The sequence below is a fragment of the Chenopodium album genome, chromosome 1, assembly GCF_948465745.1.
Source record: "Chenopodium album chromosome 1, dcCheAlbu1.1, whole genome shotgun sequence".
Taxonomy (NCBI): domain Eukaryota; kingdom Viridiplantae; phylum Streptophyta; class Magnoliopsida; order Caryophyllales; family Amaranthaceae; genus Chenopodium; species Chenopodium album.
Genome location: NC_137834.1, coordinates 5,900,628 through 5,916,372, shown reverse-complemented (window position 1 = coordinate 5,916,372; position 15,745 = coordinate 5,900,628). Strand labels below are relative to the sequence as shown.

The following is a 15,745-nucleotide window of genomic DNA, read 5'->3' as shown; positions in this document are numbered from 1 at the left end:
TCAATTTGAAGTATAATTTGCATGTTACAAACAAATTAAGTGTACAAATTAAGTATACAAATTACTAATACCAATTTATCATTTAGTCCTCAATTCTTCCGATTTGTATACAACATAAAAACAAAATTAATTAAAATATAAACCGCAAAAAAAAAAATTAATTAAAATGTAAACCGCAAAAAAAAAAAAAAAAAAAAAAAAAAAAAAAAAAAAGATTTTTTTTTTTTAAATATAAAGAACAAAGAGACCCGTTATTTGACCTGACAGATCTATTTCATACCAGTTAAACAGATCCCTTATATCAAACGACGGGTCTCTTTCACTTCGAAACTATCAATCTCATTGCGTAAATAACAGTGACAACGGGTCTCTTTGTCCGCACAAACAGACCCCTAATGAGAAAGGGTCTCTTAATCAAAGAGACCCCTGAGATAGAGACCCGTCCAAAGGTGGTCTTTCAAGCATATTTCAACGGGTTTCTTTGCCCATTTTTGTAGTAGTGAAACCGTTCACAGATCATAAAAGGCAACCACGATAAAGGGACAACGAAGGCAACAACGATTGACCCGTGAAGGTTACACCCCATTCTTAATCCATGAGATTACTAACTCCATATGGTTCGAAACCACGAAAGGAGGATCGGGGATGATGGTACGAAGTGAGTCATGGAGTCACATTCGCCCGTATTGGCCTCTACTCGATTCTTATAGTGAAAAGTGATTCCTGTGATCTCAAAGGCATACAAACAAAAATCCAATTTGCTCCAAACTATTATTAAGCTAAATTGGTTTAATATTAATGCAACACATTATTCTTAAAATATTGTGATCACTTGATTTAATAGCAAGATTAAAAAGGAACCTAAGCCGGTTGTCCAAATTATCTTATTAGGCGTGATTTTCAATTACATATTCCCTTTAAACATGCAATATAGTGATCAGTAAAAAATATAATAGAATTCTCATTAATATTGGAAGCAATTCAACAATAATAGCGTTAGCCAAATCAAATAATAATAAACCTAATCATGATACTAGCAATATTAAAAATAAAATAAGAGTAATTAAATTAATTAATTACTCACATTCCGCGCGTTCCTTAAAATTGCTACATCATGAATAAATTGTTAGTAACTTCAATAAAAAATAAAAAGTAAATGAAAATTAAATTAAATAAAAAGTAGAATTGATTTGGTCCAAAGCCTCAGTTATTTGTACCTTTCACGCCTTGGTTTAAGGACGGAACCTCGGGTTAAGTATAGACTCCTTGGAGTGCTTAGGGGAATTGTTATGGAAGAATAAGGAGGCTAGAAATTAGGTTAAAGAGGGAGAAGAGAATAATTATTGGTGTAAGGTGAGAGAGAATGATTATTGGTGCCTCAAACTGCAGAAAGGGGGGGTCCTATTTATAGGGAAAATGTGCTGAGGGAGCACACGGAACCCTAAAATGATAAAAACCCTAAAAAAGTATCCCGCGACACGGCAAAGTGTACCGTGACACGGGAAATCCAACCATCAGACGGGAAACTTTCCCGTGACACGGTACAAATTTGCGTGACACGGGAAATATTTAGGTTACGGGAAGTGAAAACGCGTTTAGGGATTACGCGGAGAAAACACGGAGCAATCCCGTGGCACGGGATGTGCACCGTGACACGGGAAGAAATTCCGTGACACGACATTGTCCACCGTGGCACAGTGCAGTATGCCGTGTCACGGTGTAAAAAGTACGCGGAAATTACACGAAATATCCCCGTGTCACGGAATGGGCACCGTGACACGGGAAATTGCACTATGACACGGTGCAAAATCCCGTGACACGAGAGAAAATTGAGCAAAATTACAAAAATGGGCACCGTGTCACGGGAATAAGTCCCGTGACACGTCAGCTTTTGCCGCGTCGCGGCATTTTTGCTGCTGCGTGGTAATTTCAGTTTTTTACCCGTTTTTAAAATAATCATAACTTTTGATCCGTAACTCGGAATAAGGCATATAATATATCATTGGAAAGCTTATCAAGTCTACTTTCCAACCCAATTAGAATCAAGTCAAAATAATATGTAGATTTTAAGATATGATCGTTTTAGTGGAAGGGCATCGGTTTTAGGCCGAGTTTAGTGTTTTACTCATATCTTTTTCGTTATAGCCCGGAATTGGGCTTATGATATATGGTTGGAAAGATTATTTAAAGGCCTATCCAAAAGAATAATAATTGGATCAAAATTGTATAGCCATAAAATCAGTTTCTCTCAGTTTTGCGATGTGGACACGAAAAGTGGAAAATAGGTTATGGTTTAGGGAAATGAGCTAGAAATTGGATTGGTTCATGAAATATATTGGATAGAACATGGACTTAAGTACTCCAAAGATTAAATACTCAACTCGACCAATAATGGCGGTGAAAGGTGTTCATCAACGGGTTTGGTTTTGGGGAGACATTTTTAGGTGTCTACAATCACCATCTCATGTTTACTTCTTTATCTATAGGTTTTTAGTTAGCGAATAATATTTAATGAAAAATATTATACATAATCCTTAGGCCTATATATATTAAAATCATGAAAATATAAACACTAATTACACTGATTTATGCGTATTTTTGTCATAAATGCCTAATTTTATAAAATTTTCAAGAGTATCATTACCCATATGTAATTATGTAAATTAAGATATGCTACACAAATGGATACTTTAATCATTTGAGATAATTGACATTCATGTAGTAGTATGAATATGAGAGCTCATTTGGTTGCAATCACAAAGGCTACACATACAATTGTTGTATGTGGCCCCTACATACAACTCTCATTTGTCATGTTTCTATTGGCTAAAATAATAGGCACAAGTTCCATTAAATTCAATTTATATTTGACTCCTAATTTTCTCCCATTTTCCGTTGATGTGTCAAATTTCTAATGGTGTTGTATGTAGGGACAACATACAATGGTTGTATGTGTACCAACTCTCGGTTGCAATGGGAATTAACTTTCCATGATAATTTGCAAATAATGGGAAATTATTTCCCTCTTCAAATTCCTAGGAAATTTCTTTATTTTGTTTGCTTGGAAATTAAGGAAATTACAATTCCTAGTTCCTAGGAAATTTGAGTCACTAAGGGGGAGGTGGATAAATGAATTCCCACATTATGTAGGAAATTGAAATTCCTAGGAAATTTTATTTCCTTCACTTTGCATTTTTTTTGTTAACCAAACGACACACCAATAGTACATTTCCTAGGAATTTTGAGTGCCTACATAAATTTGGTACAACCAAACAAGGCATGGGTGTTGCAAAACTGCCACTTCTGTAACACAATGCCTTTTTGTTTGCGCTTGAATTAAATTTGCTAATTAGGGGTGAGTAAAAATCCCGAGTAGGAAAATTGGAATGATTAGAAGCAAACAGTTTTACAATTGAAATTGGGTCTTGTTGTTTTAATTCTAGGTAATAAATTAAGACTGAATTGGGTATTGGTTATCTGACAAATATAATTACAGAGTGCTCCATTCGCTTTTAAATACTTGCTCCATTTCTCTTGGGTACGTATGTTGATGTTAATCTTTGATCAATAACATCTGAGATGATTCCAACAAGTACCCACAAGAATATATTTTTTCTTATATACAAATCACAAACATTAATAATCAAAGTAGGATAAATAAATAGTGCAAAAAGTAAAAATAAAACAAATATTTAAAAAGGACGGAGTATTTATTTGAATGTATTAGAAGATCAAAATTAATAAAATATAACTATACATATAAAAAATTAAGTACTAGAAGCTTAAAAATGAAATGAAAAAAAAAAGAAAAAAACCTTACAATTGTATATAAATCCGGCAACGATTCCAAGTTCCATTTAAAATTCAAGGAATCGGTTGGACTAAGGGCCTGTTCACTTTAGCTTAATTACAGTTCAATTCAGTTTCAATAAATTCTGCACAGTTCAATTTAGTTCCTAATTTCTGTCTCTTATTAAATATTCAGTTCAGCTCCAATCAGTTCAATAAATATGAAGATGCCCTGATTTCAATCCCGATCCAAAATAACAATCCCAACTAATCTCAAGTCCAAAACCTAAATTATGAAAGTTCCTCATCTAAATTGAGCATTCTGGATCAGCCCATAAAAACTACTATTATTGGACCAAGGCCTAGAGCCTTATTTGACCAAAATTACTCTCTATTGCATAGTAAACCCGAATATTACTCTCTATTAGAAGTTACATGTACAACAAAATTAAATTGTCGTATTCAATGTGATGCAAATTGTTTAATATATACTCGTATATACATTAAAAAAAAAAAAAAATTGGAAATTGTTCATCTTCTTCAGTTGTATTCTTCACTCACAAATTCACAACCAGCCAATTTCACCTGCCCCATCAAATCCAACCCCTGAAATTCCTGCAAAAATGAAGCAAAAAACATGGCCATTTCGATCCGACGGTTCTCCATTCACCGCTCTTCCCCTTGCAAAAAACCATCCAATCTCCAAACAATTTTCAGCAAACCACCATTTCTCCAAATCCCACTCTCTCGACCGTCCGATCAAGGCCCGAATCACCTCCTCACCGTCCGATCATCACCACCGTGACTTCTCATCTCTTCCGTACGATCTTCTCAACAAGATAGCATCTGGGTTTTCTCACCGAGACTTAAACGCAGCGTCTTTGGTGTGTAAGTCATGGAACGACGGGTTGAAGCCGTTGAGAGAGGCGATGTTGTTGTTGAGGTGGGGTAAGCGGTTTAAACATGGGCGGGCCGGAGTTCGGGTCGACATGGAGAAGGCGTTGGAGTCTTTCTTGAAAGGGGTGGCCCGTGGGTCGAGTCTTGCTATGGTGGATGCGGGTTTGGTTTATTGGGAAATGGGTCGAAAACAAGATGGGATTGCTTTATATAAAAGAGCTGCTGAGCTTGGTGATCCTTCTGGTCAGTGTAATTTGGCTATTGCTTACTTACAAGGTGATTAACTCCCTAATTTCTATCAGTTTTGTTGTTTTAGTTTCTTAATTTGCATTGTTTTGTTTGTTTTGCTGTACTAGAGTGAGTCGCGAAGTGTAATGATGTAGGCGGGATTCGATCTCGGGTCTTACGTACTACCCCAACACCCAATTCTTAAACAATTAAGCTAGTTGATATTCATGTTTCTAAAATAGGATGGTTTAAGTGTGAGGGTAGAATGTAAATTGCTTTGAAACAAATGGTGGTTTTGTGGAGCTGTGATAAGTGAGTGCAGAAATGCATTGGTGTAGGAGTTACATTGTGCAAAAGTAACAAAACTACATAAGAGTATTGATGGTAGGGTGGTAAAAGATTGGTTACTGGAGTTATATGGGAGGAAAGTGTCTTTATTTCTAACGTTTTATGTTTTACAAGGTTAACAAAATTGTGGGGTTCATTGCCTAAGATAAGGAGAATCAAGGTTTGGGTTTTGGATGTGATTACATAAATTAAGCTTATTGTGTGGATAGGTTGTCATAAGGGTCTCTTTACAAAGGAGGGGTTGAGCTAAAGCTTAGGGAGTTAGTTGTTGTAGAGGAAGTTTGGAGCTTCAGTGGTTGAGTTTGGATACAAAACATGATCTAGGGGAGGCAAGGGATTGGATTTGGATGGGTATCTGTTTGGAGGAGCTTGGCGTTGTGGTTTTTAGCCACTTCTAGGGTAATTTGGGGGCTTGGAACTGTTAAATATTCGAAAGGTTAGTGTGTGCCCCGTAGCAAACAGTTGTCTATGGTAATAAGTCTAATAAGCTGGAACTGTGAGAGAAAGGGAGACTATGTTAAGCTGAGTCATTACCCTGTCCAATTTGTTTATTTTATTATATTTCATATTATACAATTTTAGTTTAATTCTGGTGTATAGAGAGCCACAAAAGGTATTAATGTAGACATGATTCAATATCTGGTCCTAGATGCCATCCCAAGCCGTTTAAAACAACTAAGCTAGGTGATCTTCACATTTTCAAATTAGGAAAGTGAAAGTGTGAGAAAGGAGTGAAATTTAGTGGTTTTTGGAGCTTTGACAGGTGAAGATATAGAATGCATCTGGTGTAGGGTTTATTTGTTACAAAATTTCAAGTTTGGTATTAAATGGAGGATTGTAAGAATGGTTGTTGGGGTTAAATGTGAGGAATGTTCCTTAATTTTGTGTATTTCAGTGTTTCCTGATAACAGTACTATGGGGTATTTGGTTATGATAAGGAGAAGCTAGATTTGACTTTTGGATTTGATTCTAAGAATTAATCTTTTTGTGTGTTAGTTTGTCATTATTCACTCCTTACAAAGGAGAGGTTTTCGGTTGTGCAAGAGAATTCTAAGCATGAGATGTGTTTGTAGTGTGTGTGGTTTGATGGAGAAGTCGGTAATTCATGGACTTAGGGAGCTTGATTTATTAAGGAAGTGTGGAGGGTTAGTTGCGTTAGTTTGAATTGTAAAAATGACTAGGCGAGCAAGAGAATAATTTGAATATCTGTTTAAATCTTTGAGATGTGGCTGTTAGCTACTTGTCAGGGGAATATGGGTGCTTATACGATATATTTAATATTAAATATTTGAAGTGGTGTATGATCTGTTGCAAAGAGTTGTTTATGGTAATAAACATGTGCAGAGCTGTGAGAGAAAGAGGGGCTATGTTGACCATAGGCATTTTCAAGCCCAGGGCCAGAGCTGGAAGTCACGACTGCTTCCTGGCTTTGTAAAGTTTGAAGTTGGTGCAGGCAGATTGGGAGATTGTGGCATGGGAATGAGGGTGATTGTGCGATCCAAGTATATCATTATTATGTGCATATTGCAGTGATGTAATGCAAGAGAATTAGAAATTATAGAGGCTGAAGCTAAAGCGGTGCTTTGTAATTTGAAGCTTATGGCGGAGTGTGGATACAATAGTTTTGTGGTTGAAAGTGACTGTCAAAGCATCATTCATTTCAAAGGGAGTAAGAAGTCCCATTTTGTTTCGAAAATATTTTAAGCTGAACTCTTGGTTTAAACTTTAAAGTTATCTTTTGGTCTTTTTAGGATAGAGCCATAGAGGGTATAGATTCACCCTTTTAATTTTTAAAGCTTGATGAAGTTTCAGTTATTTCTAGCTCAGCTTTATTCAGTCTAAAAGTACAGGGCCTTATTGAAGATGCACTTTATTATTTGTTTGCAAATTGTAGTGAACTGACTTAGGAAAAGAGGTATTTATGGGTATTTTAGTATGTTAGTAGTCATCAAATGTATTACATAAGGGAAATCATGCAAGGAACCAATAGATGCCACATGGGCACAAAAAATGAAAAACCATCTAGAATCATCTTAGAAAATATAAATAAATAGGGAGAGAGAAGGAGAAGAGAATTGGCAGAAATTTGGTGTGAACCTTCAAGAGGGTTATGGCCTAAAGCCATTGTTAGAGAGCTGTGAGCTAAACTCACTGTTGGAGAGTGATAGCCTTAAGCTATTAAACCTATCTTTTGTAATCCTTTCTCCATTATCAATCAAAATTTAAAGCTTTCACCTTTATTAATCCTTGGTAATATAATATTTACAATCAGAAAATCAGTTCATAACACAAATGCTAAGACCTAGTTACCGCTTACCAGAGATTTGAGTTCTGTGGTTCAAATATGGTCTCATATCTCCAAATAGGATCAAGTGATCAACATACTTTGTCCTCTGGCTTCTGCAATGTAAATTTGTAGTACAAATACTTGCTATGTCATTATCCTCAGGTATTTTGCATTAATTCATTTATATGCATGCTTGTGTATATGTAGCTGACTTTGCAAATCCTAAGGAAGCTGTCAAGTGGTTGTTGCAATCTGCCTCTGCTGGACATGTCCGTGCTCAGTACCAACTAGCACTGTGTTTGCATCATGGGCGTGGGATCGAGCGAAATCTACCAGAAGCTGTACGGATTTATTTTACCGTTTTTAAACTTTCGATTTATTACTTCTTGCAGTACAACTGGTGTTAACCTAAAGAAATAGTATTGTGTTGGCAAAACTTCTGAGATGCAGTTCGAGGTTGTTAGTTACAAGACACAGCACATGATTGATCTTTATAATTTATTTTGAGTAGGCGAAGTGGTACCTCAGGGCTGCAGAGGGTGGATATGTTCGAGCTATGTACAATGTGTCACTCTGTTATTCAGTTGGTGAAGGGTTTGCCAAAAGTCATCCACAAGCGAAGAAATGGATGAAGCGGGCTGCTGATCATGGTCATAGTAAAGCACAATTTGAGCATGGACTTAATCTTTTCTCGGTATGTAGCATCTCCCTTCGCAAAAACTTGTGTGTTTAATTGTGTTTTTTTTACTTGTACCCATGGGCCTTGGGCTGGGCCACCAATTTAAATTAATTACAACCCCATCTCATTCAGCCGCTGATAACCCCCTGCCTACAATACTCACCCCCCCCCCCCCCCCCCCCCAAAAAAAAAAAAAAAAAAAAGAAGCCAAAAACACACATCAAGGGTGGATGACGAGCGTGCTCCCACATCAACTAACCATGATTCTCGTGTGTATTCTTATATCTTATTGCTTTATCTTTAGCCAAAGTCTGCATTAGGATTTAGTTTGAGAATTCTTCTGCTGCTCCTTTGGCAGGAAGGGGAGTTGCCAAAAGCTGTTGTCTATCTAGAACTTGCTAGCCGTGCAGGGGAGACTGGTGCCTCTCATGTGAAGGATGTCATTGTGCAACAACTATCAGTTAATTCACGTGATCGTGCTATGCGTCTTGCTGAAAATTGGCGTGCATTGCCTTCATCGCGCTGACCAGAATTTATGGAAGACTTTTTGTAAAATCCCCCTCCCCTGTCTCCGATTTGCTCCCTTCTGCGGAGGAGCTATGCCTCATTATTCACACTTGGTCATTTGAGGTAAATCATGTAAGCAGTAAGTTACAACTCAAATACTAGTGCATGTTTATTCATAAAATGTGCCTCAACTCCCCAAGTGATATAAGAGGCTGTATTATATCAACCCTTTGGCCTTTCCTTCTAAAATCTAAGAACTTTGTACCATTGCTTGAAAGTGGATCTCACAAGCTTAACTTTAAGCCCAAATGTTCACGGTAATGCAGCAACTATTCTTTCAGATTAATTTTCTAATAGCAAACTATTCGTTCAGATTTTGTCTAATTCTTTTCAGATTAATGTTAATTGGATGGATCTTGCGCAAACAAATTTTTTTACAGTATATGTAATAGTTTGCTCAGAAATTAGATTGGATTGTACAGCAACGCCAAAAAAAAAACAAAAAAGAAAAAAAAAAAAAAAAAAGATAACAATATAGCAACTTTTGATAACTTTTCTGATTATTATAGGTTAAAGTAATTTTTTAATCAACAAAAACCTAAAATTGCAATTTATTAAAAATAAAAAAATTAAAAAAAGACCCTAAAATTGCGACACTCATTAGGCTGCAAAAACAGTAGAGGGCCTCCTTTTGTGAACTAAAACCACTTTGAATACTGTTGGATAGATAATTAGATATACAAAATCAGATTATGCAGAATATAGGATAAAAACTAGTTAATTTTGTCACAAATGTTTATTTTTTGTCTGTTAATGTCACTAAAGACCTAAGTATCCCTGGGCTAATCTTGTCGGCAATAGCACCCTTGTCTGAGATTATTAGAGACTTCTCTTTGACAAGAGTCTGCAGCTCATTCATTTCAGAGTCGAGCCTTTCTTGATCTGCAACAACAATAACAAAATAATCAAATTAGACATTAATCCATCAACAATGTCCTAGCTTATCTTTCAAATAGCATTACAGCTTAGCTGCTGTAAAATAAAAACAATTGGTGTGGTAGAATTATATAGTGACTTACTGTGAGGCATTAAAAGTTCCTTATATTCTATAAGGTTCCACATTCACCCTCAAAATAAAAGTCACTCCACCCCAGTTTTATGATATATAATTGTAATTTGTAAGTCTGTTTCAGCAAGGTTGACACTAAAACCTAATAGCATAAACATGTTATAAGCTTATAACATGTTGATTATAATAATATAGTGGTCTCTTGTATGTTGTTACCTTCTTTTGAAGTACAAGAGTACCATAGACGACAAAAGTAAATCCTTATTTTCACATAGCACATGATGAAAGAAATTTTCTAAAACATATGATATAAAATAGGTCAGCGAGTCTCTGTCGAATTTCCCAACTTGTATTGAGCCATTACTAGATGAATTCACCAGGAGTAAGGCCAAATTCAAAGCTATGTTGCTCAAAACTTTTCAATCCACCTTAAGAATTCAAGTCAGATCCTAAGCATTCAGACATGGATATGGGCACTTCATTGAGTTCATTCTTTGTCAAATTTCTCTATTAGCTCTAGTTGGCCTAGAAGTGCATTTGTAAAACTAAGCATGACCCGAGCTTGGCTTGGCAAGGTTATATAGGAGATCAGGGCCTAAGTATACAATTGGAAGCTTTTTTACTGAGCTATTAGGGCAAGGGCAAAGAATGTAGTGGAGTAAGATGGTATGGTGCAGATTATCAATGCCCGAACATAGATTCAGCCTTTGGTTGCCTATGCTAGAACTTTCGTAATCTGTGAGGAGGTGAAGAGATAGAGAGACATAAATACTTTTTATTTATTTATTGTGATCATAATAAGTAATGCATTCAGAACATTAAAGGAAGCTAGTGATCAGATCTAATACTACTGATTATCATGTCTTGTCTGGCACTTGGTTTTGTACCTGTGTCAGACACAAGTGCCTGAATCTAAGTAGCATAGATAAATAACTAGCCCAGAAAATTTCCCAGGCAACTCAAGACTTCAGGGTTGCAAATGATTAGCAAGCTTTCAGTTGATAAGATTCTAGAGTTCACAGTCAGCCATTTTATGCAAATTAGTGCAAGAGTTCAAGGATTTATACTAGACAGCTACGAGTTAATATTATCCCAACCTAACCTTATCAGATAGATTTCACTTAGTCACTTTAACATGTAAACAGAACAAGAAGACTAATAATGTCAATAGAAGAGAATGCAATAACACACCTTCCTCTAATATGGTATGAGCAGCATGAAATGGAACCTGAGCAAAGACATCTGTTCCAGGGAACATCATCCACATATTTTCAGTCGCATCCTGATTTCCACAGGTTGGACAAACTTCTTGAACTAATGTCTTGGAACCATGCCCTCCAATCTCCTTCATAATAGACTCAAATGGAGAAGGAACACTAGTTTTTGTTGTACGTGCCTTCTTCCTAAGTGCTGTTAATGCCTCCCTGTTCCCATTCCTTAACCTGTCATTTTCTACAACCTACATCTTCACAATGAGAAAACAAACTCCTTTTTCTTGGGGATGGGGGTTGAGGTATTATGTAACTAGCTTTACTCTAATAAATTTCATAAAGTGGTGCAAATTCCAACTGGAACAACTCTTATGGACACCTAGCACACTACTAACTAATCAAGCTGAAATTTTGGATTGCAAAAGTAAGTAGCATAAGTTTTTACAAAAAAGTGTAAAAATCAAATAAAAATCTCAGATTTAACATCTGTTTTAATCAAGAAACAACTTTTAATACCATTTCAAGATTTACCACTTCAACAAAATTACACGAACAGGCATTCTTTCATGTCAAAAAAGATAAAATAAAGTAGGGGTTAAAAAAAAAAATCCAATGGTCATGCACAGGGACTACTACTCTGTACTAAATAAGTATCTTGAAAATCAAGACGGTACAGCATTACCACCAACACATTACCCCAATGCTTCCAAAGGGTCCACAATTTCACCTTTTTGTGTGTGTGTGTGTGTGTTGGGGGGGTAGGGTTGGTGGTGGTAGGGTTGATCTCAGATGCAGCCTAATAATTAAGATGACAGATTTTTCTACTTTCCAATTGACCCTATATCCAATATGAAAATAAAATAATCCATGTAAACATTGACAACAATATTTCCTAATAACATGACCATCAAACTTAAGCATCCCAGTTAGTTAAGTAACCTGGACAGAACCAATGCAAAAAGATAACACATGGAGTCGGGTAAAGTACTACCTTAAACACAGACAACAGACCATGCTTTTTCACAAATCAGCTTGGTCATTCATAAACCCATTGTTATCATCAAACAAACCTGACAGTGTGAGCTCAACAATACTCCAAAACAGATCAGCTATCTGAAGATGATCTCAAACAACCACAATCACACTCCATAAAAGACAAATGGTAACAAGGCTTCAGATACAAGATCAATTTGTAAAAGACCACAAACATGGCGTAATCATAATGCAAACACAATGAATGATGCACTTGTTGCAGTAAAAAGCACCCCCATTAATTACAGATCACAAAAATAAAGTAGTGAACTCATCACCATTAAACTTTGTCCAAATTACCCCCATAACAAATTTCATCAATATAAAATAGAAAGCGACAACATAACAAGGCATTAAAACATGGATCAACCATAAATTATCACATTCGCGCCTTACAACTAGCACAAAAACATTGACAATACAATCAAACAGCAAGAATGCTAAAAATAAATTATATGACCAGGCATATAAAGCTTAAAACTAACAAATGGAATAGAAAAACAAAGCTTAGACATAATACTGACCTGAAGCCGTGCCAAAATCAGATGTTCAGCTTCAATCTCAAGCTCAGTGAGTTGTTGCTGGACTTGTGTTACATTTTCATTCATATTCTTTCTATTTCTTCAAAGAGCAACCTAAAAAAATTCAAATATAAGAAAAGAAATTTAGTATAGCATAAAATAAAGATTAATAAATGTGGGATACAAAATTACTGGCCCCAAAAGGCCAAAACAGTGGTAAATCTCAGGATTTGGGGAATGGGGGTATGAACTCAATTAAAAATATTACTTGTATAATTATTCAATGAAGAAAAAAAAAGTTCAATATTAAAAAAAAATTAAAAATTACATAGTTCGTATTACATTACATATAACTAAGAGAGAAAGTACTTAAGTTTCAAATAAAATTTTACAATTGCACACGACGAGTTTTCACATTTGGAATAGGTTAATTACATCGTCATCATCAGCATTCAGCATTAACTTGCAAAAACAAGTCCCTCTCAATAAATATAACTAAACAACCATTCAAAAACTGGTCCATCATGTTATTCTGCAATTTATTTTTCAAAATTGTCATCGAGGGAAAAAAAAAAAAAACTCTTTCCACACTTGCAGTTGCAACAGGAAGAATCACGGCTAGTTTTTAAAAGCAGGTAAAATAGTTTATATGAATTGTGTTTCTCGGTTAGAACTAACATCATGGATAGTTCCCCAAGATCTTTGTGACTTCCAAAAGTATTCTTCCATTTATCCTCTCCCAATTCTAGCATATAAAATCAAAATCCATAATTAGTCTAAATCTAATAGCCATTTCATCTTCCAATTCAATCGTCATTTCATCGAACAGGTGGTCGGCATAATTCCAAATAGGAAAAAGCAAGGAGTTTTTCGATTAGCATTTAGCATAGCAATGCCCAGAACTTATTTCTTCTTGATTAAACATTAAATTTGAAACTATATGAACCGATTTTCCGAGTATATGAAGTTGTATAATAACAAATGCAAAGTAATTAATAATAAACAAATTAGCGAAAAATTGAAAGAAGGCAAAAATCAATACCACCAAATATGAATTAGGGGCAAGAATTAGAAGAAAATAGGGGTAAAAGGTATGAATTAGAGGGAAAAAGAGTACCTGAGAAGTTGGGAAATATGAGAGTTGAGTGCTTTCTCTGTGACTCTGTCAATGGAGGTTGATTGTTGACGGAGGCAGCTGAACGGTGTAACAGGCTTCGTGTTCTGACTTCGGCCTTGTTATTTGCGGTTATGCGGTACTCCCTCGGTTTTATTTGCTCGTCCCGGGCCAATTGACCATATTGGTATAAAAGTTAACACACAGATTGGTATAAAAGTTCTTATCGGCGACATATTGGTATAAAAATTAACATGTGGCGACATATTGGTATATAAGTCAACAAATTGCAACATTTACCCCTATTTTCTCATCGGAGGATATGTGTATGGTACACGTGCTTAATTTTAGTGCTAATAACTTTTAGGAAATTTTGACAATTACCACCTTCTGTTTAGTCCATTTTAGCAATTACCATCTTCTATTTTTTTATTTGAAAATTACCACCTTCTATTTTCAAAAACATCAAAAGTTACCACCTTCTTGCCTCCCAACTACCACATGGCGTCATTTTGGGCTCATTCTTTCCCTTTCCTCCCTATTTCCCTCACATTTCTCATTCCTAACTCGATTCTCATCCCCCCTTTCACTTTTTTCCCCCAAACAATCAAAAACACTTCAATTCACTCCTCCAAATCAAAATTGACGAACAATTATTGGTGATTTGGGGGAAAAAGTGAAAGGGGAGATGAGAATCCAAATAGGAATGAGAAATGTGAGGGATATAAGGAGGGAAGGGAAAGAATGGGCCCAAAATGACGTCATGTGGTAGTTGGGAGGGACAAGAAGGTGGTAACTTTTGATGTTTTTGAAAGTAAAAGGTGGTAATTTTCAAAAAAAAAAATAGAAGGTGGTAATTGCTAAAATGGACATAACAGAAGGTGGTAATTGTCAAAATTCCCTAACTTTTATTTGACATTTTGTTTTTTTTGTACTTTTCTCTACTTTTTATATTAATTCTAAAAAATTATGAAGTAAAAATCCAAAAAAAAAAAAAAAAAAAAAAAAAAAGAAGTTGAAAGCCCAAAAGTGATGAGAAAGAAGCTAGGGGAAAACGAATAGGAAAGCTTGAGCAAAGGGATATAAGCTTGAATGTATTGAGGGCGTTGGTCATTGAAGCATCACTAGGGTAGATTCTTCTTCTTTTTTTTTTTTTTTTTTTTTTTTTTTTTTTTTTTTTTTAAAAAAAACACTCATAATATATATATATATATATATATATATATATATATATATATATATATATATATATATATATATATATATATATATATATATATATATATATATATATATAAACACTCATATATATATATATATATATATATATATATATATTCTTATTATATTGTTGATTTACAAAGTTGTGGGTATAATTAAACAAATGAAGTAATAATGAAAGTTAGCGTCTACTAGTAATTGGTTTTGAAATTAAATAACTAATATTGAGATTTTGTTTATTAGTTCTTTTGGGTTTTACCGTTTGATTGATTAATCAAAGTTATTGTATTGGAAGGGAAGAGGGAAAAAAATATTATTTGGTGCTGAATAAGTATATTATGATAATAAATAAGATTGCAAAAGTAATTAAAACAAATTTTTGAAGTATACAACACGCTCTTTCATCCGAAGAAAAAATAGGGGTAAATGTCACAATTTGTTAATTTATATACCAATATGTCGCCACATGTTAATTTTTATATCAATATATCGCCGGCAATAACTTATTACTTATATACCAATATGTCATAAGGATGTTAACTTATATACCAATATGGTCAATTGGCCGTAGATATTACACGTTAAGAACTCGTTCTAATTTATTGAACTAAGCTAAACTGAATTGAATTGTTTATGAGAAAAGAAAATTAGGAACTGAACTGAAACTAAGGTGAAGAAAACAGGCCCTAAGTCGTTAACAAACGCCCCGAGCTTTGGATAAGATAATTAAAACTTAAATAATTAACTTAAAATAAACATTAATTACATCAACGCATGATTTTGACATGTATTTCCAAACTAATACAGTACCATTTTATAAACTATTTTAAGGGATTATCCAA

General features: G+C 34.8%; 2 protein-coding genes across 2 annotated transcripts; one reads left to right on the top strand and one right to left on the bottom strand.

The window, feature by feature from the left end:
• Positions 1-4,338: 4,338 nt before the first annotated feature.
• LOC145641154 (F-box protein At1g70590-like) lies at positions 4,339-9,107 on the top strand. The gene is made up of 4 exons (XM_081692257.1): positions 4,339-4,962; positions 7,757-7,890; positions 8,061-8,243; positions 8,587-9,107. Exons 1-4 carry the CDS (start codon positions 4,413-4,415, stop codon positions 8,752-8,754), a joined length of 1,035 nt encoding a protein of 344 aa, XP_081548383.1. The 5' UTR covers positions 4,339-4,412; the 3' UTR covers positions 8,755-9,107.
• Positions 9,108-9,232: 125 nt separating this feature from the next.
• On the bottom strand, positions 9,233-13,820 carry LOC145641170 (uncharacterized). The gene is made up of 4 exons (XM_081692258.1): positions 13,686-13,820; positions 12,572-12,682; positions 10,996-11,263; positions 9,233-9,677 (listed from the first exon to the last, which is right to left on the bottom strand). Exons 2-4 carry the CDS (start codon positions 12,653-12,655, stop codon positions 9,532-9,534), a joined length of 498 nt encoding a protein of 165 aa, XP_081548384.1. The 5' UTR covers positions 12,656-12,682; positions 13,686-13,820; the 3' UTR covers positions 9,233-9,531.
• Positions 13,821-15,745: the final 1,925 nt, after the last annotated feature.

Bases quoted from the DNA above. Each gene is read 5' to 3' on its own strand.
- LOC145641170 (XM_081692258.1), bottom strand. From the start codon at position 12,655: ATGAATGAAAATGTAACACAAGTCCAGCAACAACTCACTGAGCTTGAG. The intron at 11,264-12,571 runs GTCAGTATTATG...GTGAAGATGTAG, and splicing joins TGATTTTGGCACGGCTTCAG to GTTGTAGAAAATGACAGGTT. The intron at 9,678-10,995 runs GTGTGTTATTGC...TTGTTGTTGCAG, and splicing joins TCATACCATATTAGAGGAAG to ATCAAGAAAGGCTCGACTCT.
- LOC145641154 (XM_081692257.1), top strand. From the start codon at position 4,413: ATGAAGCAAAAAACATGGCCATTTCGATCCGACGGTTCTCCATTCACC. The intron at 7,891-8,060 runs GTACGGATTTAT...TATTTTGAGTAG, and splicing joins AGCGAAATCTACCAGAAGCT to GCGAAGTGGTACCTCAGGGC. The intron at 8,244-8,586 runs GTATGTAGCATC...CTCCTTTGGCAG, and splicing joins ATGGACTTAATCTTTTCTCG to GAAGGGGAGTTGCCAAAAGC.